Consider the following 26,196-nt stretch of genomic DNA (forward strand, 5'->3'; position numbering starts at 1 on the left):
AGCTCTCTGAAAGCCTCCATAAGGCTATGCAAGGGCATTTTGGTGAAGGGGTGGGGCTTCAGGAGACAAAAACATGCTGTATTCAATGTGTAAGACGCGCCCAGGTTTTCAGCCTCTTTTTTGAGGAAAAAGGTGCATCTTATACTCTGAAAAATACGGTAATCTACACTGAAGTTTATAGATTATGGTGGCATCTCTATCTTAATGTGCCTGCAGAAAGTTATCATTTAGATAGAGTAATTTAAAAAATAAATAATCAAAGCTCTTCTAGGATTGCCTTGTTAAACTTTCCTGCTTTGGGGTTATTGGTCTGTCAATACTGACAAGCCATGACCTTAACAAAATGTTCAGTTTTGCCAGCTTCAACTGACCACTTCAAATCTTTCTTGAGGGCTGATCTCTCCTGATTAACATTATTTACATTTTTTTTAATCACCAAGTTTAAGGAAACCACAACTGAGCAACAATTTTTCTTCTTTTATTGGTACTATTTTGGAATCAAGAAATTATTGCCTAATTACAAAAGCAATCTGAGATTTTTAAAAGTTGAATGCCTTTGGTTATGTTGGCTCTGAATTCTCAGAGAAAAAATGTAGTGCATATTATATAAGCAATATTAAATTTAATTCAATCTAAAGATAATCCTTGATTTATGGACCTTTTGAAGTTCTAATGTATTTACCTGAATTCTAAGTTCCAATGGTTGGTTCCCCTCTGGCAGTCACATTACTGCACTTCAGGTACTCAGCAATGGACCGCATTCATGGCCATTTTCACTGGCCCACAGGCACACGACCACATTTTATGACATTTACTTCTGCTCTTTAGCAAAACTGCACCCACAGTGAACCATTCTTTATATTAACTATCGCACTAGGATTCTGACTAACCAGAGATAAAGGGTGCTTCATTTTCATTGCTCATCCTCATCCCCCACCATAAGGATTTAACAACTTAAACACTGTATTATGAGTTATGGGCTCCTAAAGACTAGATAAAATATACTTAGCCCATTTCATTTTTGTTCATAATGCTTTTAAGATACAAATCTTCCTTTAAAAACATATTTAGAGCCTTGTTGCTTCCTAAGATTTAAACCCAGGCTAGTTTCTTTAAAAAGAAGATTGTTAAGGCTAACCTAAAACTAAATTTTTGGAATCATGTCAACTGAAGCAGCATTACAGTAACATGTTCTTATAGCTGAAGCCTAAATATAAGTCTTTAATGAAAATTTTTCTTTTGTTTTTTTTCCTCCTGGGAAGATAATTAATTCCATTAAACTCATTAAATTTCTGATCAAACATCTGTTTGCAGAACATGGTACTAATGATGAAACTTTGTATCTTCATCATAAGCCATGACATACAAATTGCACGGTCCTTTCATTTGTGTGATGATATCATGATGCCTATGACAAAGTGCTATTGGAAACACCAATCATACAGAAGCATACAGATTTACATTCAGAGACTATAAACTCATTTTGACTTCATCATTTCAGAATGTCAGAACTGTCTAGTAATTAAAATGAAAATAATCTACAGGGCAATAATAATAATTTTTTAAAGGGCGCTGCATTTTACCAGACAACCTGAACTGTAATTTATCTCACAATTTGTTGAATAAACTAAACTAGCACTATACACACATATTAGGATCTCAACTTCTGTAATCCCCAAATGGCAATTAGCAAAATACCTCACTTTTTCATAACAATTCCCTTTATTAATTCTTCCTCCGCAATCCAATAATAGTTCACAATACTTTGTATATACTACATTTACTGATTTAGTTATCTGGAGCTGGTTGACAGTTTCTAATTTATTTTCAAAAGCATTGTGCAAACATTAGACTATAGGAGTACATTCTTGAGTTTAAAGTACTTAATAAATGTGACACAATCTATGAACCCAGATCATAATTTGTTCAATACAGGTAGTCTACGATTTACGACCACAATTTAGCCCAAAATTTATGTTGTTAAGTGAGACATTGGTTAAGTGAGTTTTGTCCCATTTTATGACCTTTCTTGCCATACTTGTTAAGTGAATCACTGTAGTTGTTAAAGTAATAAGCTGGTTGTTAAGTGACTCTGGCTTCCCCATATACTCTGCTTAACCAGAAGGTTGCAAATTGTGATTAGATGAGCTTGGAGATCAGTTACCAAGCATCCTGAATTTTGATCACATTATCCATGGGAATGCTGCAAAGGTCGTAATTGTGAAAATGGTCATGTCATTTTTTTTCGATGCCATTGTAACTTTGAACGGTCACTAAATGAATTGTTATAAGTCGAGGATTACCTGTATATACTTTATCCTGTCCTTCTGGGTACATTCCTTATAAGGTTGCTTATATGGTAGATGCAGTATCATATTTAAAAGAAAACATCAAAAACATCAACTCTTTTCAAAGGTGAAATAAAATAGATCAATTTATAAATTGCGAACAAAACAAGCTATTTTAATTTCTGTTCTTTGTAGTAGCTGATCTTACGCACCTTAAGGACAAACCAAACACTAAGACCAGTCATAACTGCTGAGATAGTTCACATGGTCTAGCTAAGCAGTTTTACAAAGCATTGAGGGTTTTAAAAGTCAAGCAGAAATCAATTGGAAGTTGCTAAAAATATCCAAACAAAGGAAGTCTACCACCCCTTGGAGGTAGTATTTTCCTTGGCTACATATGTTTAAAAAATATCATAGATAGATATTGGTGATAGGTGTTCAGTTTAGAATCCTGAAAAGAGTAGGGGTTGGAATCAGTACTTGTTTTCAGTGCCAACAGAGCACTTGCACAATCAGTGAGAAACATGGTGAATGATAATGTTGTTAATTCTATCTATTCTATAAAGTTTAGGTAATGAATGCCTTCATACAACTATTTGGAAAAAGTTCAACTCTTGCAAACTGACAGCCTTGTTGTCTAAATTTCTTTCTCATTTTGGAATTTATTATTTATTTATTTATTGATCATATTAGTATGGCCACCCATCTCGTGTGATATGACTCTGGTATACAAACATACAATTTGAAAAACATTCAAGAAGTTCAACAATTAATATTATTAGGAAAAGGCTAAGAGAAGGGATCAAATTATGAACAATGGATTCACATCATATTACCCTTCCCTTGTGACCTCCAGGCCTGTTCACACAACCAGGTTTTAAGGGAATACTGAAAAAATTAACCAACAACAACCAAGACAGCTAATATCAAGTGCACAACAAGACAGGTTAATTTCTTCTGAACAGATTTCAGAGTTATGCAAACTATTTTTTGAAAATCTTTTCAAATAACAGTACTGTAATGTGAAAGGATAGCAGGTTCAGATAGGTAGTTATCTGTTAGCCAACATTTTTATATCTAGTGGAAATAAGCACATTTATACTCACAGCATGTTAATTAACACATATAAAACATGTACCACATAGGAACAAATAATTGCTTTGTAAGAGAGAAAACATAAAGTTCTGGCTTGCTTAGTAGTGTTTAGTGTTTTTGCTTCCTGAAAATTGCTCACTGAGACATTTTTTTCCTGTTCAATTTAGAATGTCTGCCTTTTTTGCATGTTATTAAATAAAATACCTCTCCAAAGCATTTTTAAATAAACATTTAACTGTATAACAATACTAAAACAGACACTTAATTATAAAAAACATGTCAGTACACATATGGCAGCAAGATGAATTATGGACATCTGGATCACTTTTGGCAAGAAATACAGTTAAGAGTCTACAGCCAAATTTAGCAATCTGTCACTAACAATATGTACATTCATTTTTGAAGATGCTAAGGCCTCAAAGTGATTTTTAGAATATATTTATTCATCAGCTTTTCAGATCTCCTTAAAAGAACAAACAGGTGACAAAACATATTGCTCAAATTGCCCAGAGCTATATAAACAGGAAAATTTTTGACTCTCTCTCGACAGACACAACAGCATTCATAATTTAAAAGCAGCTCTAATGCTTCACTGATGTATGCCGAAACCTAGGATCAAAATACATTTTTATGACTAACTGGTAATACAAACAGAATCTGAGGGTTTGGTCAATTTAGAGTCGCACACCGCTAGTAAAACAATATGATAGTCAGCAAATATTACAATAAAAAGATTAACTTTAAGAAGAGTTTATCTGATGATTTACAAAACAGCACCAGCAACTGTTCTGCTCGCACTAAAAGGAAGCTAAAGATAAACAATTACACATGAACACAGTAGTATCTGGACATTCAGCTACATCCTATTCCACAGCAGCCCACCCACCCCCCTAAAAACATGGTCCACAGTTGAAATGCAGCCCAGTATGTCTCTTCTCTTGTTCAAAACGACGGCTAAGATATAGAGAACAGCCTTTCTGTTTTAAAAGCATACATAGATTAATATGCAATCCCTTTAAGCAATCTGATCTTTGACATTCAAGTTACTGGAGTTAGGAAAGTATATAAATTATGATTTGGTGGACCTGGTGGTTTAGTAATGATGCCTTCCTTTTGGAAATGTATCTATTTATTGAATCAATTTATATAACTGCTTATCCAGCATAGTAATCAGAGGAGCAGAATGGTTATAATTTATTAATGCTGTATTTGCTTGCATGGAAGTATTTTGGATTCTATATTCTTCTGAATGAAGGCCTTTTCATTTCTCCTTCGAACAATAGGAAACTTTTTTATCCACTCTAGTTTTAATTCTCAGGCTCCATTTTTAGTCTCTGGTAATGTGACTCCAATAATGCAGACTCTTAGCACAAGTCAAAAACTGCTCAGACAGTGAGGAGCTGTAATTCTGAACTTATCCTAATATGCAGCTTCCAATACAGTATAAACTGGTATTATATAGATTTCCTGGCCCATCAGGAACAGCTATCCTCCTATTTAACAATCCTCTTGTATATAGCCTAAATTAGATATCAATGCCCTTAAATACTTATTTCCTTTCCAATGTTCCCCAAAGAATTTGGAGCTAGGTTTTTTCTTTAGTAGTTGACTCAACAGAAGAGAGATAAAAGTATATAATATAAACTAACATTTTGATGAGCTATAGTAATAACCTTTACTATGAGAATACAGCTATCAAATTGTAAAATAGCCATGGGTAACTTATGTCAGCTACAGCTTGCATCAATCTTGTTAACACCCCTTTTATTATTTCAAAAGAATGTAAAGTGATATTTCAAGTTTTGTTTGTATTACTGTGTTCCTTTGGGTAATCCCAGAGTTGATCCAGCCCATGAAACAAACTCATTCTTTGCTTCAATAAAACATGTTTGCTGAAATCTAAAAGCAGTACAAAGATCTGAAGCCCAATTGCTAGACAAATGTTCTTGCCAGGCACATGTACAAACCTATCTTAGCAGGCAGCTACATTCTTCCAAGACCAATCATTCAAAACTAATATAAAATGGCTGATTACAAATAAATCCTCAACAAAAACGGAGATTAAAAATAAGTAAAAACATAAATGCAACCATGTGAAATATCTTGAGAGAATGTTCTTACCATTTTGGTTAAATAATTGAACTCTGGTTTGTAAAATCATCGATAATATATTTTATTTAGTTTTATTTAAAATTTAAATTTAATTGTATTTGTTGTAAAGTCAAGAAAAATTCAAGAATGGAATAAATACAAAAAACAAATCACATTTTAAAAAATAATAATGTTTCTTCAACAATTTAAAGCACTGAAAGCAAGTTTAGATTTGTTTGAACATCGAGAATTGTTTTATCAAAATTTCAAGTTCTCGTGACTACAAAACAGTAGATTTAGGATACAAGGGAAAGGGACAGAAAATGTTATATAATCAAGTGCAATCTAATGTATTATCACTTAAGGGAAGAAATCAACTGCTTACTAATTATTATAAATGATAAACTGGGGTTATTTATTTACCCAAATGCCTATCTTTATACAACATGTCTAACTAGAGTTTGGGGAGGACTTTTTATTGTTGTTGACTTGGAATGAAAAAACTTTGTTGATTTAATATAAATTATTCAGTAACTTTTTTTTCATTTGTATTCAAGCCATCTCCCAAATGAAAATCCTTTGAATATGGTTTTGTACCACTTCCTATGAAAAAGCATCTCATGTTCAAACTACAAAACAACCAAAGCTATAAAAACATATATAGTAAAAAGGATGGAAGAAAGGAAACACAAGTAAAAAGGGCTATTTATCTAATATTCATACCAGAGAGAGGGCTTCCACAGATATATTGATTGAATACATATAAGAGCTCTGGTGGCAGTTACAATGGTGGTTACAATTCAATATTGTAAGCAAACTCTCCCTACAGCCTGGTGTTCGATCCTGACAGGGCTCCAGATTGACTCTGCTTTTCATATTCCTGAGGTTGGTAAAATGAGAAACCAGATTGTTGGGGGGGGGGCACTTCAGCTGACTGTGATCTGCAGTTCAGCGGTTCAAATCTCACCGGCTCAAGGTCGACTCAGCGTTCCATCCTTCCGAGGTGGGTGAAATGAGGACCCAGACTATGGGGGCAAGTTGCTGACTCAATTTGCTAAAAAAATCTGTAAACCACTTAGAGAGGGCTGAAAGCCCTATGAAGCAGTATATAAGTCATATATATATATATATATATATATATATATATATATATATATATATATATATATATATATATATATATATATATATATATATATATATATATATATATATATATATATATATATATATATATATATATAATAAAATAAAATAAAATAAAATAAAATATACAAAACATTATAAATTGCCCAAAGAGTGCTGTTATGTACTATGGGGCAGTATATAAGCCTAAATACTAATGTTACGGCTACTGCTGTTATGTATCATCAAGTTAGTATTGACACTTAGTAACCATCTAGATTTGATTTTCTCTGTGATCACCATAGGTATATAAAAAAAAGAAACAATAGGTGCTGTGATAGATAAAAGTGCCTTTGATACTTTGGTTCTGAGGATACATTCTGAAATACCTGGAAAGTAGGTTCCTTTGCAGCTACCACCATTTTCTTATAACCAAGTTCTGCCTTCCCCATTAGCTCAGAACCAGGAAATGTTTGAAGGGTAAAACTTCAACCTATTCATAGTCTGGTTAAAGCCAGAAAGAAAAACCAAGTAAAACATTGAGAATCTGTAGCCCAACCGAGCTGACATAACTTGATTAGAGAGAGCCAACAAATCTTCACGAAAAATACTCATACAAAGCCCACATTATAAATCTTACATCTAGATATAGAGGATTCTAATAATAAAGCTATCAAATGGGACAAGGTGATGCAGTATAATTCTATTTTTTCGACATATATCTACAATCCAATATTAATCTATTATAAATGTGTAATACTAGATTTCTGCATGCTATTAATTGTTTTCTAAGCACTCTTTCGTGGTACAATAAAATGGATGAACCACTAGTACCGGTATTAATTGACTTTAAAAGAAAACAAACAAAACAAAACATTCAGTACATAGTACTATATAAACCTTTCTATCTAAACTGCAGGTTTTATAGATCTTGCCTTTAAAAAAAAAAATAGCAGTTCTTACTTAGAGCTGGAATGAAAATATTTCCGAATAAATAAGGAAAAGTATGTAGGTCTCTAAAGTGTGCAAATACTCATAAATACATACTTTTTTAAAGAGTAACTTATTTTCTCACATCAAAAGTTTTATTTATGTTTAATTAATTCAGGAATTAATAGAGTAAAACTATGAAGAATTATAAACAGCCAAGGGCTCTCCAAAAAGCAGGAACATACACACCATATTACCATGAGGACTGAAGAGAGTTATACTGATTTGACTAGCCTTATACATTTGTGAAATAGTCAGTCAGTCAGTTAAAGATCTGGGCATTAAATAGTTGTCCAAATGTATTTGACCAAAGCTGTTAGGAAAGAGCAAATTTTCATCAAAAGAAAATTATCCATAGGCTGCTGTACACTACTACAAATTAAGAAGTTCAGTATTGTCTCTTAGTTTCTTTATAACCAGTGAATTAACCTGGATCCACCCAACACAATGGATTAGGCTAAAACAGGACCAGATGGTCCATGGTGCAGCCTGTTGTAAGACATAGAGAAAGCAATATTTAAGCATTGGGCTCAGCCATCAAATTTCATTGAGTGATTTTGAGCCAATCCCATTGACCAACCTTTTTCAGAGAACTGTTGTAGGAACAAAATTGAAAGGGAAATGCTATATACTATATGACCTTGAGTTTTTGAGAGAAAAAAATGGATTTATAAATATCACAATAAAACTACTATAGTGAGTCACCCAAAGTTTATCCAAAATTAATGTTTCCAAATACTGAAACAATTTTAAGTAGATGATTATCTCATCCAGCTGGTCTCAAAATTTTGTTTGGATTATTTGTTTAAAAATTTACAGGTTTCTCCTATACAGTTGTAACCTACTCAAGGGGGTGGTGCTCATCTCCGATTCTCAGCAGAGGGATCCTACTTTGTCTGAGAGATGCTTCTGTCATCATGTGGCCAGCGTGAAAGTTCAGAACACAGTAACCTTCGTGCTGAAGCAGTACATATTTATCTGCATTCTTTCAAAGTACTAGGTGGGCAGAAGCTAGGATGAGTAATGGGAACTCATCACATCAGATGGTGCTCCGGTCTCAAACTCAGGCTGTTGGCTTGCCAACTGACAAGCACAGCATTTTTAACCAATGAACCATTATGCTGCCCAAAATGGATTGGCCATTACTTGATCACAAAATTCATTTTCAGCTTTGGAATGCATTTAAAATGCCAGTTAATGGCCACTTCTCAGGATGTGGTGTAGTTCAGCCTGCAAGCTGTCTTCTTCCATAGAAAAGGCTAGAAGATGTTGCCAGAATGGTTGGGCCTGGCAATCAAACCTAATCTAGGTTTGTTTACTGCTTTGCCTCAGGTATGCTCTCCAAAATACTTTCCAGAAAGAAACAAGTCTCACTGCTAAAGTCCCAGAAGAGCAGAAGGAAGCAAAGGAACAAGAATACTTCAAGTTGGTGAAGTTTCAAAGTTCACAAAACTGTAGGGAAGGCAGAATAGGACACTGTCAACAAAGTTGGTCAGATTTGGTATTTTACATGGAGTGTCAACACAAAAGAGATCCATGGATGCTGGGCAGGGAAGATACATTCTTTGTGAAAATAACTTATTAACATTTTCCCTCAAGTATTTCAGTTGCAGCTGCAACCAGCCTAGGAGAATTAGTGTTATCCTTATTATCCCTTATTGTCCCTTTTGGCAAACTCTTGTGTAAGCCAGCCCAGCTGACAAAATTTACCATCAGTTGAAAAACTGAGTTAACAGCTGCTCCAAAATAGGTTGCTAGTAAAAGATTTCAAAGGATGGAGCAACCCAACCACAGAAGCCCTATTACTTAACATTGAAGTGCCTACAGCATTAGCACTTAGACTTATATACTGCTTCACAATGCTTTACAGCCCTGCTTAAGCGATTTTACAGAGTCAGCAAATTGCTCCCAACAATCTGGGTCTTCGTTTTATTGACCTCGGAAGAATAGAAGGCTGAGTCAACCTTGTGCCAGGGAGAATCGAACTCTGGAAATCAGCAGAATTAGGCTGCAATACTGCATTCTAACCACTGCGTCACCACACTGTAATGTGGAACTTGTACCTGCTGGAAATGTCTTCTTTCTAAATAAATTCCTTCTAGAAATGCTGATTGGGAACTATCCAAAGTTCGACATGTGTAGGTGGCTATAAGAATATTTAACAAAATAAATATATAAAGGCTTCCTTATTGGTGAGAATGGGATCTAGTTGGCTGCTATAAATATTTTAAGTATCTGCTTGGACACTCTTGGAATTAAGATTCTGATTGGGCTGGTTTAAGTGCAAAGGCATGACCTTGTGTGGGTGGCCGGGAAGAATTTGATCCTGTTACTCTTCTGGAAGTGGATAGAATCTTTTATTAGATTTTATCTTTCCTGCTATTGAGAGCTGCTTAGGTATATGTGACTGAGCTCAAGTGGTATTGTCCCCAACTTTCCTTTCTGGGAAAGATCCCTGAGAAGGTGGTCAGGCAGTTAGAGAAGATCCCATAAAAAATAAGAATATCAGGAGCTTTTCAATTAGAATTTAGGATAACTCCAAAGATGGCATGGACTGCATTTGTTGATTATCAATTGCAACGGCTAGTTGCACCCATTCCTGGACTGGACAGCCTTCCTTAGAGTTACCCATGTCTTGGTTATCCTGCAACATGGTCTCGCTTGAACATTACTCAGAGGCTATGGCTGTTCCAGAATACTGTGGCACAATCAAAGAAGGACAAGCCTCATTATGTTCTTGTAACATTCCTGCTTCACGAGCTTCTCATGGTACCAGGTGCAATTCAAGGTACTATTTATCTGTGGGACCACTTGCCCATATGAAGCAATGGAGTTATGTTTCTTTGGTATCTGTTGATTAAGTAATGTCATCCAGCAAGACCAAAGAAGCAAGCTCCCTGTAACAACTTTTGCTCTTTGGAACATATCCCACAGAGATTCCATATATGGCCATCACCTATGAGCCTTAAAAATAAGACTCTTCCCCCAGTTCTTGGGCTAATGTGATTTGGGTCCCTTTAATTCAGAGGATGAAAAAAGTGTTCTTTTTTTATTCGCTTTTCTAGCTGTTCTTCTCTTTTAAATTAGAGTTTTCCCATTTGTTTTTAACTATAAAGCTTAAAGTTGTTCTGAAATCAGAAGCCTAGACATTTGATGAATAAATGGTTAAATAAATATTACTTTCTGAAACTTGAATTTAATAAGAGACAAAGTTAAAGCAGAATTAAGATCTCTAGGTTATACAGAACAGAACAGAACAGAACAGGGTGACTCTGACACAGCACTAACTAACCAATTAAAATTAGATTTAGTAATCGCTTGTAACAATTTCAGTCACTTGGAAATAATTCAGATTTCAACAGGATATTTACAACAGGACTGCAAAATTGCCACTAAAATTAAGGTTGCAATCCTAAAAATAAATATTACAGGATTCTATAGTAATGTGGTAAATGTAATCAAATGGGACTATTTCTGAATGTAGTATCTAACCCTGCACAAATAGCTCTTTGTGTAAATAAATATTTCCATAAATTATTTGCAAACAGATAAAATATATATTTTACGAAGGGAAAATTTGCTTTGAAGAACAACACATTTTCTAATTAATGAAAAATGTCTGTAGTATCAAGTACCTAGAACAGGGGTCACCAACCTTTCAGACTGCAGGGACCACTAAATTCTTAATTTTAAATCCCATGGACCACTAATATGAACTTTAAAAGATAAAGAGTATTTAGTGCAATATAAAAAATGCAAATAATTTTTCTGCCGACCACCAAAATTTTCTCACAGACCACCAGTTGGTGACCGCTGACCTAGAAGGAATACTTAAATAATATGATAGGAGTTAATGTAAATTTGCATCTTTTAAAGCATTTTAAAATAGTTTAAATGGATTTTTAAGAAATGAAGGAACAAAAATTAGAAAGTATGAAGTAGAAATTCTTTCTGGAAATGTAAAAAAACATTCTGTACTGTGGAAAATGAACTGAAGCTCTCTTAAACCTGCAATACTTGGATATAAAAGCATAGGCTATGAAAGGAATAAGAATGCATGGAATTTAACAGCAAACTTCTTTCTCCGTCTAAAAACTACAATCAGCAAAGCTCCTTTTGCATCAGATCTGTAGCCTATTGTCATCTCAGGGACCTTTCCAGACCTTTAGACACCAGGGGTCAAAACCCAGATCTTTCACAATGAAAGCCCTTCCTATCTCCTGGTACTTTTGTCACCTCCTGCTTTTCTTTCAACTCCTGTAAATTTCTCAAGTCCTTTCCATCCCTTTCACCATCACACGGTTTGTTCCTCATCAGTTTGAAACTCTAGCATTGCTCATTTTATCTTCTGCATCGTGCATGGAACCTTTCCTGGTTCATTTCTGAAGAATGGGTTTCTCCGTTAAGTACAAGTACCCCTTTTTACTGTTCCACAATAAGGTTAATTTCTTTAGCTCCCTTGATCTTGTGTTCTGGGATACAGGGAAAAATTAGGCAATTTAAAACTATCGCACTTGTCATATAAATCAGCACACCAATTCACACACATTTATATGAAATTTGATCCAAATGTGGTGCGCTGGGTTTTAGTCTTTGTTTTTATTGGTTTTATATATTTTTATTGGTTTTGTGGTTTCCTTCATGTCTAATCACACTTGACCAATAAAGAATTCTAATTCTACTGTTCTGGTAAAGCAACCAAAACTGGGCACTAACATAGTCAGCCATACCAATTATTACATAAACAAATATTCATCAATACAGCAGGTAATACTTACACAGTAGGAGATACGGCTTTGAGGTCTGCAGAAATTATCTCAACATTTAAGGATGATACAAAAACAAAGTATACCTCATTTTTCAGGCACACCTATTTGTGTTGCTACCTATAGCTCAATGAACAACAATAATGTATCTGAAGGGGCTGCACTTTCAATTCTATGACAGTTCAGAAATAATGACCTCAGTATGTTACAAATCAAAGACTATCTGTGTAGCACAATAAATATATATTAAATATATACACATTCATGCATCCTCCCTCATGCCAAAGTTTTCAAGCCTACTTCCAATGCAGCCAGTAGACAGCAATAAAGCAGCTACATTATGGTTCCCTCACTATTGGTATTCTTTCTTTATAGATTGAAAAATCAGTAACATGAGTACATGGTGATTGACCTGAAAGCAGAATAGCGTTTTAATCCTTGGTTTTCCTTTTCATTCAAATGGACTTAAAATCAGTCAAGCATGAACCTAATATGCAAATGCTATTTTTGTAATTAAAATAAAACTTTCCATTAAACCCAATATCTTGTAAGACTTTAAGGAATGGCAGACTCAGAACAGCTTTGGATTTTTTCCCCCACAGGTAGAATTGCCAGGTTTATACTCTCAGAAATCAACATGCTTTGGACAACAGGATTTTAAACCTAGCAAACAAATTGTAGTTTGTTTCAGCCTTTTTTGACCCATTGTAAAATAAATCAGGCTATCATGATCTAACAAGTCTTTTTTCACACTGTTCAATCACTCTTCTTCTCCTCCTCACAGACACATTTTCTCTCCCACTCTGTCTAGCCATCCTCCCATCAAAGCAAACAAAATGTTCACTGTAACCCCACATTATTGCTCATTAGATCACAGATTAGTGAAGTGGAACTGCCTGAGGTTCTCAAATGAGAGCTACACTTAAAAAAAACAACAAAAAAACACCCATGCCAAATGAAGGGGAAAAGAAGGCCTAAGCATGGGGTCATGCAGATCAATGATCAAAAGGAAGAAAGGGGGGGGGGGAATCTTTTTCTTCCAAAATTTTCTAAATCACGAATCAAAAACCAATAATAGTATATATTTTCTTGTTTAATATGCAACTATACAGAACTGATGGGTTTCTTCCAAATATGGAAAATGACATGTTAGCATTTTCAGGCTTTTTTATTTATTAATGAAAACATATCCTGGCCTCTGGCACTGCCCTTTACTCACCAGGAATCTTAGAGGTGGTCTCACAAAAACCAAGGTCTTATAAACCTTGGTTAAGATATATTCTGTTTCAATTGTAGAGTCACAGAACTCAGTAATCAATCATTTCTTAAGTCCAAATTATAGTGTATAATTATTCGTTCCATGTGGTTTCAAGTAAGTCAAAGTTTTTCTTCAATAAAGAAACTCATCTTGTGAGAATACATAACAAAATTAAGATTTCAGCAAATAAAAGCATAGGCAACGAAGTAGTATTCTACAAAATCTGTGGAGTTCCCAGAGCTTGAGTCTAAGATACTGTACTTAGAGCTACCGCTACATTTAAGATGGTTTCAAGAATATTAGAGGGAGCCTTATCTCAATAATGAACTAAATTATTTTATTTTAAATTAAGATTTGCAACCTGGTGCATTCAGGTGTAATGATGATTCATATAATCACTAATCAGTACAACTGTCGGCTAGATTGAAGGAAGGAAATGGAAATCATTGTCCGAAAACTCTAGATGTCAACCGGTTGGGTAAGAACATGTACTATAAAAACTTAATGGGCCTCCCAGATGGAACAAGCGACAGCAAGTATGTACTTTCCATAATTTGCAAGATGTTATGATGCGCCCAAAGTCATCAGGGTTTACTGTATATGAGGCATCTACACATTTAACAATAAAACAAAACAAAGCTATATGACAATTATGTTATCTTACTGCCTTTCAACCACAAAGCAAAAAACTATGCAGTTATTGCTTTATTTCTGCTTTAGTATCTATAAGTTTCCTACTACTGAAGACACATTTCTGAATCATATTTTTCAGTCTAAATGTTCAGTAAACATCTTATTCACTGCCATAAACATGCCCCAGTAGTTTTTTAAAACCAGTTATTGCAAGAAAATTCACAGCTGCTGTAATTTAAATAGATTTTTTGGTATTACTGCCTTAACGCTTAATTTTCAAAATAATTAATTTATTTCTGAATGAAAAAAGAATCCTATGTTTGTCTAGAAACAACAATCTGAAATTCATTTTCCTATATCTACGGAAAAAGTAAGGAACAGCCATGCTAATGGGGAATGTTGACATTTGTGACTCAACATGTCTGAGGACTAGGTTGGGAAAGGCTGCTGAAAATTAGCTATTAAAAAAATCCATTTGTTGACTGAAGAATAAGAAAAGGGTTTCTATCTTTTGTAAGAATAAGGTTTTCCATCTAGAGAAGCAAAATTTCAGATTATGTATTACAATCTCTCAATATGGCTAAAAATTGAAGCTGAATAGAATATTAATTCCTGTAAATTTTAGAGATATTGATTTAGCAGTGAGTATACATGCAAAAGGGATGTGGTGGCTCAGTGGCTAAGACGGTGAGTTTGTCAATCAGAAAGGTCGGCAGTTCGGTGGTTCGAATCCCTAGCGCCGTGTAACAGAGTGAGCTCCTGTTACTTGTCCGAGCTTCTGCCAACCTAGCAGTTCAAAAGCATGTAAAGATACAAGTAGAAAAATAGGGACCACCTTTGGTGGGAAGGAAACACCGTGCACCTTCAGCCTTTAGTCATGGTGGCCACATGACCACAGGGACGTCTTCTGAAAGTGCTATTTCTTTGGCTTTGAAATGGAGATGAGCACTGTCCCCTAGAGGGGAACCTTTATCTTTACTATACATGCAAAACAAACTGCAAAATTTCAAGGCATGGTAATAGATTTCTATTAGGTTCACCAACCAAGCAGGTGCCATGGCTCTCCAGAATCTCATCAATTCAAACTCTCTGCAGTTTAGGTGCAAATGGAAGTTCTTTCAAAGCCTAAGTGAATGAAGGGAAAATGTTGGGGAAGAAATACCAATCTTGGAATGAAGGATGTTCATGTTTGCATAAAAATTCTCCCATTCATTTATTGATTTGGCTTTGCAAAAGATTCTGATAAAGCCTTAACACAGCATAGGATGGCAAAGCGTAGTTACAACTCGAGACAGAAGTGTTAACTGAATCTGCCAACCCTCAACTAAATTTTGTCATTTCCTACAAACACAAAAAGGATTCCTACATTTAAGAGATCATAGAGGATTAAAAACGGTTATTGGAGCCAGTAAATGTTAATGCTGCTTGTATTAGCAAATACTATTTATTCACATTATAGAGATAAATGTACTGTTAAACAGATATCAAATCTTTTCCAGATCTTTTAAATATTACATTTCTGATTTATCATGTGCTTGCCTAGATTTCAAGTGTTTCTGATCTAATATCTCTACATAAAAATATGTATTTTTGATGTGTTTTTCCAGATAAGGGCCCTCTTATGTTAACCAATTAAAGGCTTCGTTACCTTCAGTGGGTAGGTTAACTTATTATTTTTTCTAACTCTTTGCCTTTTTTGCTTTTCTGACAGCATCTTCTCCTCTATTCCTCTGCACACAGTAAGAAGCTAAATAAGGCCAAAAGATCAGTCCTGCCATCTCAGAAATCCTTTGCATGGAGCTTTTGAAATTAGGCAAAGGGCCCCACGTTGTCCAAGATTTTCTGAAAATTTCAACTATGTACAAAATAAAATAATCTCCAATTTAATGCTGAAGTAGTATTCAATGCAGTATTAGCAAAATCATTTCAAGAATTTAATTATATGCATTACTACATTGTAGTCTTACAAAGATTGTTCACAGATGGCAGATAGGAAGTACATCACATTTCTCAGAGGGTGTATGTTTGTCTGCCACTGAATCACTGAGAGAGAAGAGTGATTTGTTATTCCTTTAACAAAGTGCCATTATACACTAGACAGACTTCATTTCAGAATAATGGGACAGACATTGCCCCTAGCATTATGTTTAATTCAAAAATTCAATACTGCCCACTTGACAGAAGCACTTACCGATTAATACAGTTTGAGAGGGGTATTTTGCAGGTTAAAATATGGAAATAAACACATGTTCATCTTTTAGGTTTTTTTTTTAAGTAAGCATAATATAGTAAATTATTTTTATAGTAGGATGCACTACCTAAATGATTAATATAAGCCAAATAAGTACTGGTATGTACTTCTACTGTTCTGAATTTATAAAAACATAGGATGGCAGCCTTACAAATCTGAACAGAACTCTGCCGTATTTCATTTTATTGTTGGAACTCCCTGTTCCAGAATGAATTAGTTATAGTACATGCACATATTGTACTCTCTAACATTATAGGTCAATATATATTCTTTTTCAATGCTGAATTTACACAGTTGCATTCATGCACATTTCCTGGATAACTCAATGTCATGGAGGATCTTCAGGTGAATCTACCAATACTCATATTACAAAACTGTGATTGTGCTACTTTTTCACTTTTGTTTTCACTGCCCTGTTTTTGATTTAAAACATTTTAATCAAAAACAACCTCAGTAAATAAACATAGCTGGTCAGGTTCAGCACCAAAACTGAAGCTAAATTATCAAAGCTACAGTAGATTATCAAATGTGTTCTACAGTTCTATTTGTCTACAGCAAAATGTAATCGGTTGAAATGTAAAGTAGAATAACTCAGATTCAAATCTCACAAGATGAAGTCCATGGAGAGTATTCAAACTACTAGCTATACCTTTACTGCCCATTTTTTAATAGCTAAGGTCTTAGTAACTAAGCCTCCTCCTTCCCCTCTCCTCCTCCTGGGAAATAGATATTTCAAATGGTTATTTCAAATATTTAGATGTATTTGGGAGGTGTTTTCCCCCTGCCTTTAACTCTCTTACATTTATTTTCGGCTTATACTATAACCATTGAGTATTCTCCACCTCAAAATTTCAGGAGACCATGCTGATTCTGTTATTTTCAATGATAGTCAAAGGGTATTCAAGAAACCAAAATAAGAGAGTTCTTGAGCTGTTGATTACCTCATGATAAGACATACTTTTAAAAAACACAACAAAAAACAATCAAGCTTTGTTACTTATTAATCAACATTGACAAATAGATCATCAAACTCTTACAGTTTTTTAAAATCATGACCTTACTTACCATGATGCATAATATTCAACAGGCTCTTGTGCCATAAAGAAACTGGATAACTTTACTAAGCTTTCTCTTATATTCACATGAACTATGAAAGTGGCCACAGTTACAACAGTACTAATCTCCTGCTGGCAGTTTATCCCTTTAAATTTTATAACTATCGATCTTGAAAGTAAATAATAGTGTATTGTAATGAAATACAACATTTTGCCAAAAAAAAATGCCATTGGTTATTGGATCTCTATGGTGGGTAGTGAACAATGAGCAATGAGCATTGCTTAAACATAGAGATACACTAACATAAATGCTGTTTAGTTTTTAAATATTCAGATTCGAAATGAAATAAAATCCTTTGGTCAGTTTCTAGAAAACAGAAATTAACATGTTATATCTCTCTTACATGTATCTTTATGTGAATCAAGTTACTATGATGCTATTAACATGCTTTGATTTATAGTCTTAATACAAATAAAGATTCCAAATTTCAGTGAAACCTGAAGCAGCCCCTAAAACCTCTACTTGCTATTCATATCCATTTCTCTCCTTTTATTCCATGGACTGTTACTGGTTTTTTTCTTCAAATCAGTATTGGCTCCTGTTTGGACACTTTTAATTTTCTTTAATCTACTTTTTCTGGAGTCATTTATCTAGCTACATACCCCTATCATCATTTCCACAAATCTTGCCTTTATTTATTCTTAGACTCATATTAAGTATATTCTATCAGTTAAGTCCAGTGATGTTTTCTGAAAACACTTAATGTAACCACCATGCTGTCCACCCATTTTATTGGTTCTTTTTTTCCCCCAATTCCATAGTTTTCTTCTGCTACACTTTAGGTCAGACACCATCTCCATCACATTCTGTTTCCTCATATACCTTCTGTGTCTTTTATCACATGCTTCACGTGCATGTATTGTTGCAAGTCTTATCTACAAAAAACCAAGATATTTTTCAGCATCCTAAAATCATCATTTTAACAGGAGCTTATTGCAAACTTCCCATCACCTTCTACTTCTTTAAGCTGTTCAAATGAACAGGTCAGATTGTAACATGCTACAGACTAGACTCTACAAAGGTCTTTGGAGCACCTGCACCTGTCTGCAACTCTAAAGAAGCTGTGGGTTTTCCCAGGATCACGGGGCAGCTGTAGACGGGCAGATGGTCTCACACCCTAGGAGGCACCTTTTCCAAATTGCTTCTAAAAGGCTGCTCATTCCTACTATAGATCAGATTTTATTGGTTGACTCTATTCTATCAAACAGAACATGCCAACCTTTAGATGGGAATGCAATCAAAATGAATACAAGCAACAAAAATGTTCAACTTATATCACTCTTGATTTATTCTCCTCAGAAAAATTATTTCTCAGAAGAAATGATGCTGAATATATTCAGAATGTCCACTTCTGAATGCATCCAAAGTCTTTAAAAAAAAAACCTCAAGGATGTGACAAATGACAACTGGCATTTACTTTGTTTTTAAAACAACCCCTTATTCATTCTCAAGGTGACAGCTTCATTAATACTGTACTGAATATAGATAGGCACACAAAGTCATTAGCATCTAAGGTAGTCTAGCCCAAAATGCATACTGGATACTAATATCTGTAATAGAAGCTCAATGGCTTATTTAGATCAGTGGTCTGTTGATTTACATGAGCCTGACATGACTCAGTAAATAGATCAATCAAGGGATAATAATAAAGAGGGTAGAAACTGCATATGATTAGGACCGGGTAAGATGTATAAAAGGGAGGGGATTGCTATCTTGGCCAAGAGAATTCAAAACCTTGCAAAAGTGATGGGTTCCAGTCCAGATAATCTTACGAAACCTAGTTCTATGTAGTTCATTAGTACGATTATGATTTTCACAATATCAGTTATACTTAATCAACTAATAGGATAGTAAAACAGAAATCATTTTTATTTTTAACCACAACATGCTATCAAAACCTCAAAAGTTATATAATGGATAATGAAAAAGGCAAAAAGACATGACAGAGTCATGTCCCAGTGAATCATGAGCAATGGGACTCTGCAGACACAAAAGAAGAAAACTTTTAAAAATCAAAAACTCCAAATAAAACAAAAATGATTAAATACAAAATCAGTACTGATGGAAGAATGAATACCTACATAAAAATCAAGCTCCCCAGAATGGACAAGTTTGCGACATACACAAATCTGTGAACTGACAAGGAAAAAAAAACCCTCTGAACAGGCAATTAAAAGGGGGGGAGCACACAGCCCAGATGGATTTTCAATGGAGTACATTTTCAATGGGTATCTATAAGAGCTTCCTAGACAGCATTATAGAACCATTCAGACAAAGGTTCTTGGATGCCATTCAAAACAAAGTCTGCATTATAGTAATTAGCAGAAAATGGAATGCTTAATTAACTGGGAAAAAGCCTACACTTTGCTCATCATACAGCCCCATCAACTGATCTATTTGGATGCCAAGAAAACAGCTAAGGTCTTGGCTGTAAGACTGCAAAGATTTTTTCCCCCAAATTAATAAACCAAAGCCAAATTGATTTGATCCAAAAAGTCACTGCTCCTAAGCCACTTATAATAAGGACTGGATCTTCGCATTCCAAATCTATTCTAAAAATCCATCTTCTTCCATAATACATCAAAAGTGAGATTTTGGAATTTAATGTAGTAAAGAAATAAGGCAACATACACAGATGAACAACAGGGCATTGTGCAAACAAAAGCTTTCTTGAAACTTAAAGTAGATTTAAGTTGTCCCCACTTGCTTTGTAACAATAAAGACACCCACATATGAAAAACCTGTGTGGGGCAAATGAGAACACTAAAATAAGATAATTTTTCAGAAGCAGTCTAATTTTACATTGAAGCAGATGAACTCATTGCAAGGAGATAAGTGCAATACTTCCAGAACTTTATTATATATAAGTTATACTGGTTACCAAATAATTCCTAGATTTGAGTGACATTTGATATGCACATATAGAAAATCATATTTCTTGAATCATCATTTCTTTGATGTCCAAATCAGTTTATTTAAAAATTAAATGTTAAATTTCTTTCCAAAGTAAGGGAAAGAATCTCTCCTTTTCTCTTGTGTATCTCACTTTTCTCTTGTGAGATATCTATAATGCAAATCAATGTATTTCCAAAATGTTAGCTTATTTTATTACAATAAAAAGTTGGATTTTAAAAAGATAAATGGAAACAGCTGAATAAAGCAATTATAAACTTATATAGCTGAAAAATAAATCAGACAATTTTTTTCATGTAAGCAAACAGTATTGCGATTTTGCGTAAGTTTCAAATAGTTACATGTGGTTCTTTTCCTAATGGTTTGGATAAATAGTTTACATCGTACAATTTTAACAGTGCCCCGCGCAGTTTGGAAACCATAACTCCCACAAGTGATCATCACGAACAGCTGTTTGTGGAATCTTCTTGGCTCCTACAGCATTTGAGGCAAAAAAATCTGTAACTATTACTCAACATTTATACACCTTGTCAGATTGAAAATGCTTCTGCAATCATTATTTCTGAAATAAATCACAATTATGCCAACACTAAAGCCTTGAATCCCTTGATGAGGAATAACTACTTAATATTGTGCCTATATAAAAGTAGTAGATAAGGCCAAATTTTAAAATATTACACCTCCTAGCAGCAAGATAAGAATGACTTCATCTAATATGAAGCTTGAATATTGGTATCAGCACTACCAAAGAAATACATTCAGATGCACGCAAAGACATGGCCTCTCACTGCATTGTTTGCTATTCAAACAAGTTGCTCCCTGGGTTTTTTTTCTTTTTTTCAGAAAAACACGTTCAGAGTCGCTGTTACCAGGGGAAAAGACAAAGACTCAGAAGCACAGATCCAGGAGTTTTCACTTTTTTTATCCTAAATTTTGTTTCACTTTTTGCTTTTCATACCTTAAGGGGAAAAAAACCCCAGAAATGTGACTAGAAAATCTTTGCTCAGGGTGTGATAAAAGCCACTGTTTCAATAAAAGGATTCTTTTCTGTGCATCATTTGCTTTGTGCATTAATCACAGAGAATATTAGAACTAATTAAGAATTAATACATATCTTCATATGATCTGTATACTTAAAGTATACAGATCATATAATTGTTTGCCTCTTGTAAGTGGAATTATTTTTGATGTTGCTGTAAAATTAGATTGAATATATGGTTTAATTTTTTTAATGTCCTTGGATATGAAAAGCTGCCACCTTTATCTAGCTCTTGTATTTGTACACTTTGTATATTTGTTCAGTATATCCAACAGTGATTTATAGCAATTCTCAATAGATTCAAACAAATTTTTCCCAGTCCTATATTGGAATGCTAGTGATTGTCAACTTTTTATATGAAATAATATTATTAAAAATTCAGTGTCAGGTTTACTGAAGTTTGAATTTTCAAGAAGTGAATATTGGCTATCATCTTCTTTGCCTTTCTTTGAATTTGTTCCAAATGCTTTTAATTCTTCTTAAAGTGGTGCCCAGTTTGAGTTAAGAATTAACCAATGTAGACATATGCTAGATTTTTAAAAGTGGAAGCTTTAACAAGTAAAAATCTAATACTTTTAAATAAATTTTAAGAAACATATTGTTAAGGATATATAAAAGAAAATGTTAAGGGTGTTGGAAAAGAAGGTGGTAAGATAAAAGTTGACAAACTTCACACATATTTGTTTTTAAAAAAACAATACACATAGGCAATCCTTAGCATGGACAGCTAAAAATATCTTTTCTTCATTCATTAAGAATTATGTTCATCCAAACTTTACAGACTCTACATACACATCAGATATACATACAGTCATGACTTTACCATCATTGCATTCAAACAATTAGTAACACACACGTTCTTGCAGAACTAAACATACCTCTTGCACTGAACGAGCGGCTGGCTTGTCTTGATGATTGGCCAATATTAAAAATGGCAAAGTGCATAATTGTGGATGCTGCAGCGCAGAATGCAGTTCATTCCTAGCAATTTCTAAATCGTCTTCTGAAGAAGCACTGTCTAATACAAATATTACTCCTTGAGATCCTTGATAGTAACGACTCCAGTATTTTCTGATATTGTCAGCCCCTTTGGTAATTATCAAATAAAAATAAGCATAAATATTAATCGGAAGACATACAGGACAAGTTTGCACACATCGTGTTTAGGCATATCAAAATTAAATTTCAATGCTTTCTTTTTATCATATTTTAATTTATTGCACTATTAGAAAATTGCATATCAACATTATAGGAAATGGGCTCCTAGCTTCTAGTCTGATGGCTCTCTCACTAGCCATATCCCTAAAAATATTTACTTCTGCCAATTTTTTCACTGATTATATTTTTTAGCTGTAGCTTTTTCATTTTTTTTAAAAAAAACAAAATTAAAATTCACACTCTTGCTTTTTAAAATATGTTCCTTCACTTCTCTCTGAAACTCTTGCTGACTTCTCTTCTATGCTTTATTTAATCAATTTGCATTATCCAGCAAAGAAATTTTGTTTTTATAGAACTTCTCAGCACTAAATTGGGTATTTAGCCAATGCCTTCATAAAACATGGTTGAATAATTAAGATTTGTTCTCCGAGCTTGTGGGTTGATTTCTGAACTCTGTGGCAACAAAACGTTCGGAAATCAACCCACAAGCTCAGAGAACAAATCTTCGCCCTCGTCCTACACCCAAGTTACAGCAGGGGTGGGTTCCTGCCAGTTCTAACCTCTTCTATAGAAGAGGTTCCAGAAATCTACAGTGCCGTTTAGAACTGGTTCCAGGTCCCTCCCCCCACCCGTCCGCACATCATCAAGATGAAGAGTGAGAGGAGGAATTCTGGGAGTTGAAGTACACAAGTCTTAAAGCTGTCAAGTTTGAACCCCCCTGGGGTTTTTTTTCTAAAGGATTAGGGGTGCAAGGGTCTTGTAACTTGACAGCTTTAAGATTTGTGTGCTTCAAATGCTAGTTTCTGAGTCAACATTTTGGTTGCTAAGCAAGAGCGTTGTTAAGTGAGTTTCACCACATTTTACAAGTAGGCCATGCCCACCCAGTCACATGGCTGGCGAGCCACTCCCACCATGTCACATGGCTGGCAAGCCACTCCCACAAAGCAGGCCACACCTACAGAAGAGGTTCTAAAAATTTTTGAAACTCACCACTGGTTTAAACCCAAGGTTGGTAAAATGAGGACCAGATTATTGGGGGAAATATGCTGACTCTGTAAACCGCTTAGAGAAGGCTGTAAAGTAAATGGATCTAAGTTCTGTTGCTATGTTCTGTATGCCCCATTGAGCACTTCCAGCCTTAAAAATTTGTGCCACCCTCTGTAGTCATATGGCTACATTTTGTGCTTGGCAACATGTTCACACTTACAACCAGTTCCCAAGTGCTCCACGATCATGTGATCACTATTTGCAATATTCTCTGCTAACTTCGCAGAAAGTCAATGGGGAAACCAGCAAGGAAGGTTGAAAGCTGCTGCCACCTGTTAAAATCTCCTTCTCATCTCTGGGGGCTGGCTGCCTCCTAAGTGAAGCTCAGTCCCTCCACTGGTCTAGACAAATGAGTCTTGGATCTAGAAGGCATAAGCTTCATTTTTGCAGCACAGTGGAGGTGTTCTACTTCATGCATGTAGGGAAGCTTGGCTACTCCATCAGGCTGCAGAAAATGAGACTTGTATCCTGAAGATCCAAGCGCTGTTTCTGCACTCTGGCACAGCTCCTCCACTGAGCTGCAGAAATGGGGCTCACATCCTGTTCCATTTCTATAGCCTGGCTGAGGCATACTCTTTTAGCCTTCTAGAATGATGGTGTTCTAGAACTTCTACACATCTTGAATGATGGTGCCAGAAAAAAGATTTCTATCCTTCAGCAGGATGGTGATCACTATCTTTCTAGCTAGGAACGGTCTTTTTTTCCAAATCACATGATTTGGAAAGGAGCCTTTCAACGATTGTGAGAACAGGACCCATTTGCAGGATGGCACATGGCAGGCTTGATAGGAAGGCTATGTCCCATATTAGCTGAAGTTGCATGCAGCTGCAGAAAAAGGTAAGTGAACCTGGACATGATGGAGCAAAGAGAGGGTCCTCTCCCCAGAACTCAGTATAACAAACTGCATGATCACTTAATAACCACAACTGGGAGAGTTGAGATTGTGGTTGTTGAGTAAAGCTGTTACATGGGCGTCTGACTTAATTACTGCTTTGCTCAACAACAAAGACCTCAGTCCCAGTTTTGAACATAAGCTGAGAAATACCTGTATGTAGAACAAAATATCCACAAAATAGTTTTGTTTTCATGTTTTCTTTGATGCCAAGCAAGAGTCATATTTCCAAAGTTATTTTTCACACACGTAATTTAGATGAGCAATTAAAACTTTATGAATGAAACCAAACTCAAAATGTGGTGTTGAGGACAAAATTGCTGATTCTATAGAGACAGCCTAAATATATACAACAGATCAGCTAACATAGCCAAATCGATGCTCGGAAAGCAATGCCAGACTAGTATTCCCCAACTTGACGTTCTCTATATGTATCAGACTTCACTTCCCAATGATGCTGTTTGTTCAAGACGTTCTGTCTAATACCAAGATTCATGATCAATGGCAGTCTTGCTATAATATGTAAATAATGGGAAATGTGCATTCTAAGTACAATGTAGCAGCTCTAAGAAAAAAAATCTGTATCTGATAATTATGAATGAATGTCTCGCAGTTCTCTGAACACCTGAAGAGTTGCCCTTCTAATAGACCTTCTTTTGTATGAAATTTTTACATGCTTAGATGATACTTATTTAATTATTTTTTTAAAAATAAATGTCATCAACATGTAGCATATGTAACATAAAGCCTCCTTTTTAATGCATCTTTTTCTGTTTACACTTACTCATGGTTTATATTAACTGGAAATATAGTTCAGTTAAATTATAACTAAGGAAACACAGAATCTTCACTAAGCTGTTGCAGTGTCATCTGTCCCAAATCTTATACATGGTGTTGATTAAAACTGTTATTTATTATACATTATTTTGATAGTAATACATCTCTTGGAAACTCAACACGATGTATCAAACTGCTATATCTAGCCACCTTCAATAACAATTCTTAACATCTCTTTTTTCAAAAGTCAATTTCCTTGATCCAACCTTTTACTATTTAAACATTTTTCCTCTCTTTCTTCCTTTGATAAATCTACTTTAGATTGTACCAGGCAGTGACTACACCTAGTGGTGAAAAGGTAGTTGATAAGTATGTAAACTATTGCTTCTTGTCATAAATCAAGACACAAAGGAATCAAAAGCTACTATCAGTTGTGCATATTATATATAGTGTTCTTTACCTCCAAGTTCTTTTACATTCAATATTGCATTCTGGAATGGCACTGCTTTTATGCTAAAACCTGAAAATACAAATAAATTAAAAATGTACTTTTTTCAATACATTTGTTCACTCTACCATTATTTTCCTCAGTTTAATCTATTAGCATCTTGTTAGCTTAAGTTAGTAAATTCAAATGTGCTAATTGTTACCATGAGTTATATAATGGGTAGATAAAAAAACAAAAGTACGAAAATATATTTTGCATTATTTTAATTCAGAAGTCCTTGGTATTCTCTGAACTTGGTTGTTACTTGCA

General features: G+C 34.7%; 1 protein-coding gene across 5 annotated transcripts in view; it reads right to left on the reverse strand.

Annotated features, from left to right (window-relative positions):
• The window catches only part of ARL15 (ARF like GTPase 15), a 157,648-nt gene that overhangs the window by 64,872 nt on the left and 66,580 nt on the right, over positions 1 to 26,196 (reverse strand). For 3 of the 5 annotated variants that reach the window (XR_015696656.1, XM_087715490.1, XM_087715488.1), the window contains 3 exons: positions 25,900 to 25,959; positions 22,444 to 22,652; positions 20,868 to 21,000 (listed from right to left, as the gene is read on the reverse strand). Coding sequence is in view for 4 of the 5 variants with exons in the window: in XM_087715490.1 (XP_087571616.1) it covers positions 20,868 to 21,000; positions 22,444 to 22,652; positions 25,900 to 25,959 (402 nt within the window). In the remaining variant the exon portion in view is untranslated. The remainder of the gene's footprint in view (positions 1 to 20,867; positions 21,001 to 22,443; positions 22,653 to 25,899; positions 25,960 to 26,196) is intronic. The other 2 variants (XM_087715489.1, XM_087715491.1) reach the window with 1 other exon arrangement.

Source organism: Thamnophis sirtalis, unplaced genomic scaffold, assembly GCF_051295495.1.
Source record: "Thamnophis sirtalis isolate CommonGarterSnake01/CBP01778 unplaced genomic scaffold, rThaSir2_p1.2 scaffold_5, whole genome shotgun sequence".
NCBI classification, from domain to species: domain Eukaryota; kingdom Metazoa; phylum Chordata; class Lepidosauria; order Squamata; family Natricidae; genus Thamnophis; species Thamnophis sirtalis.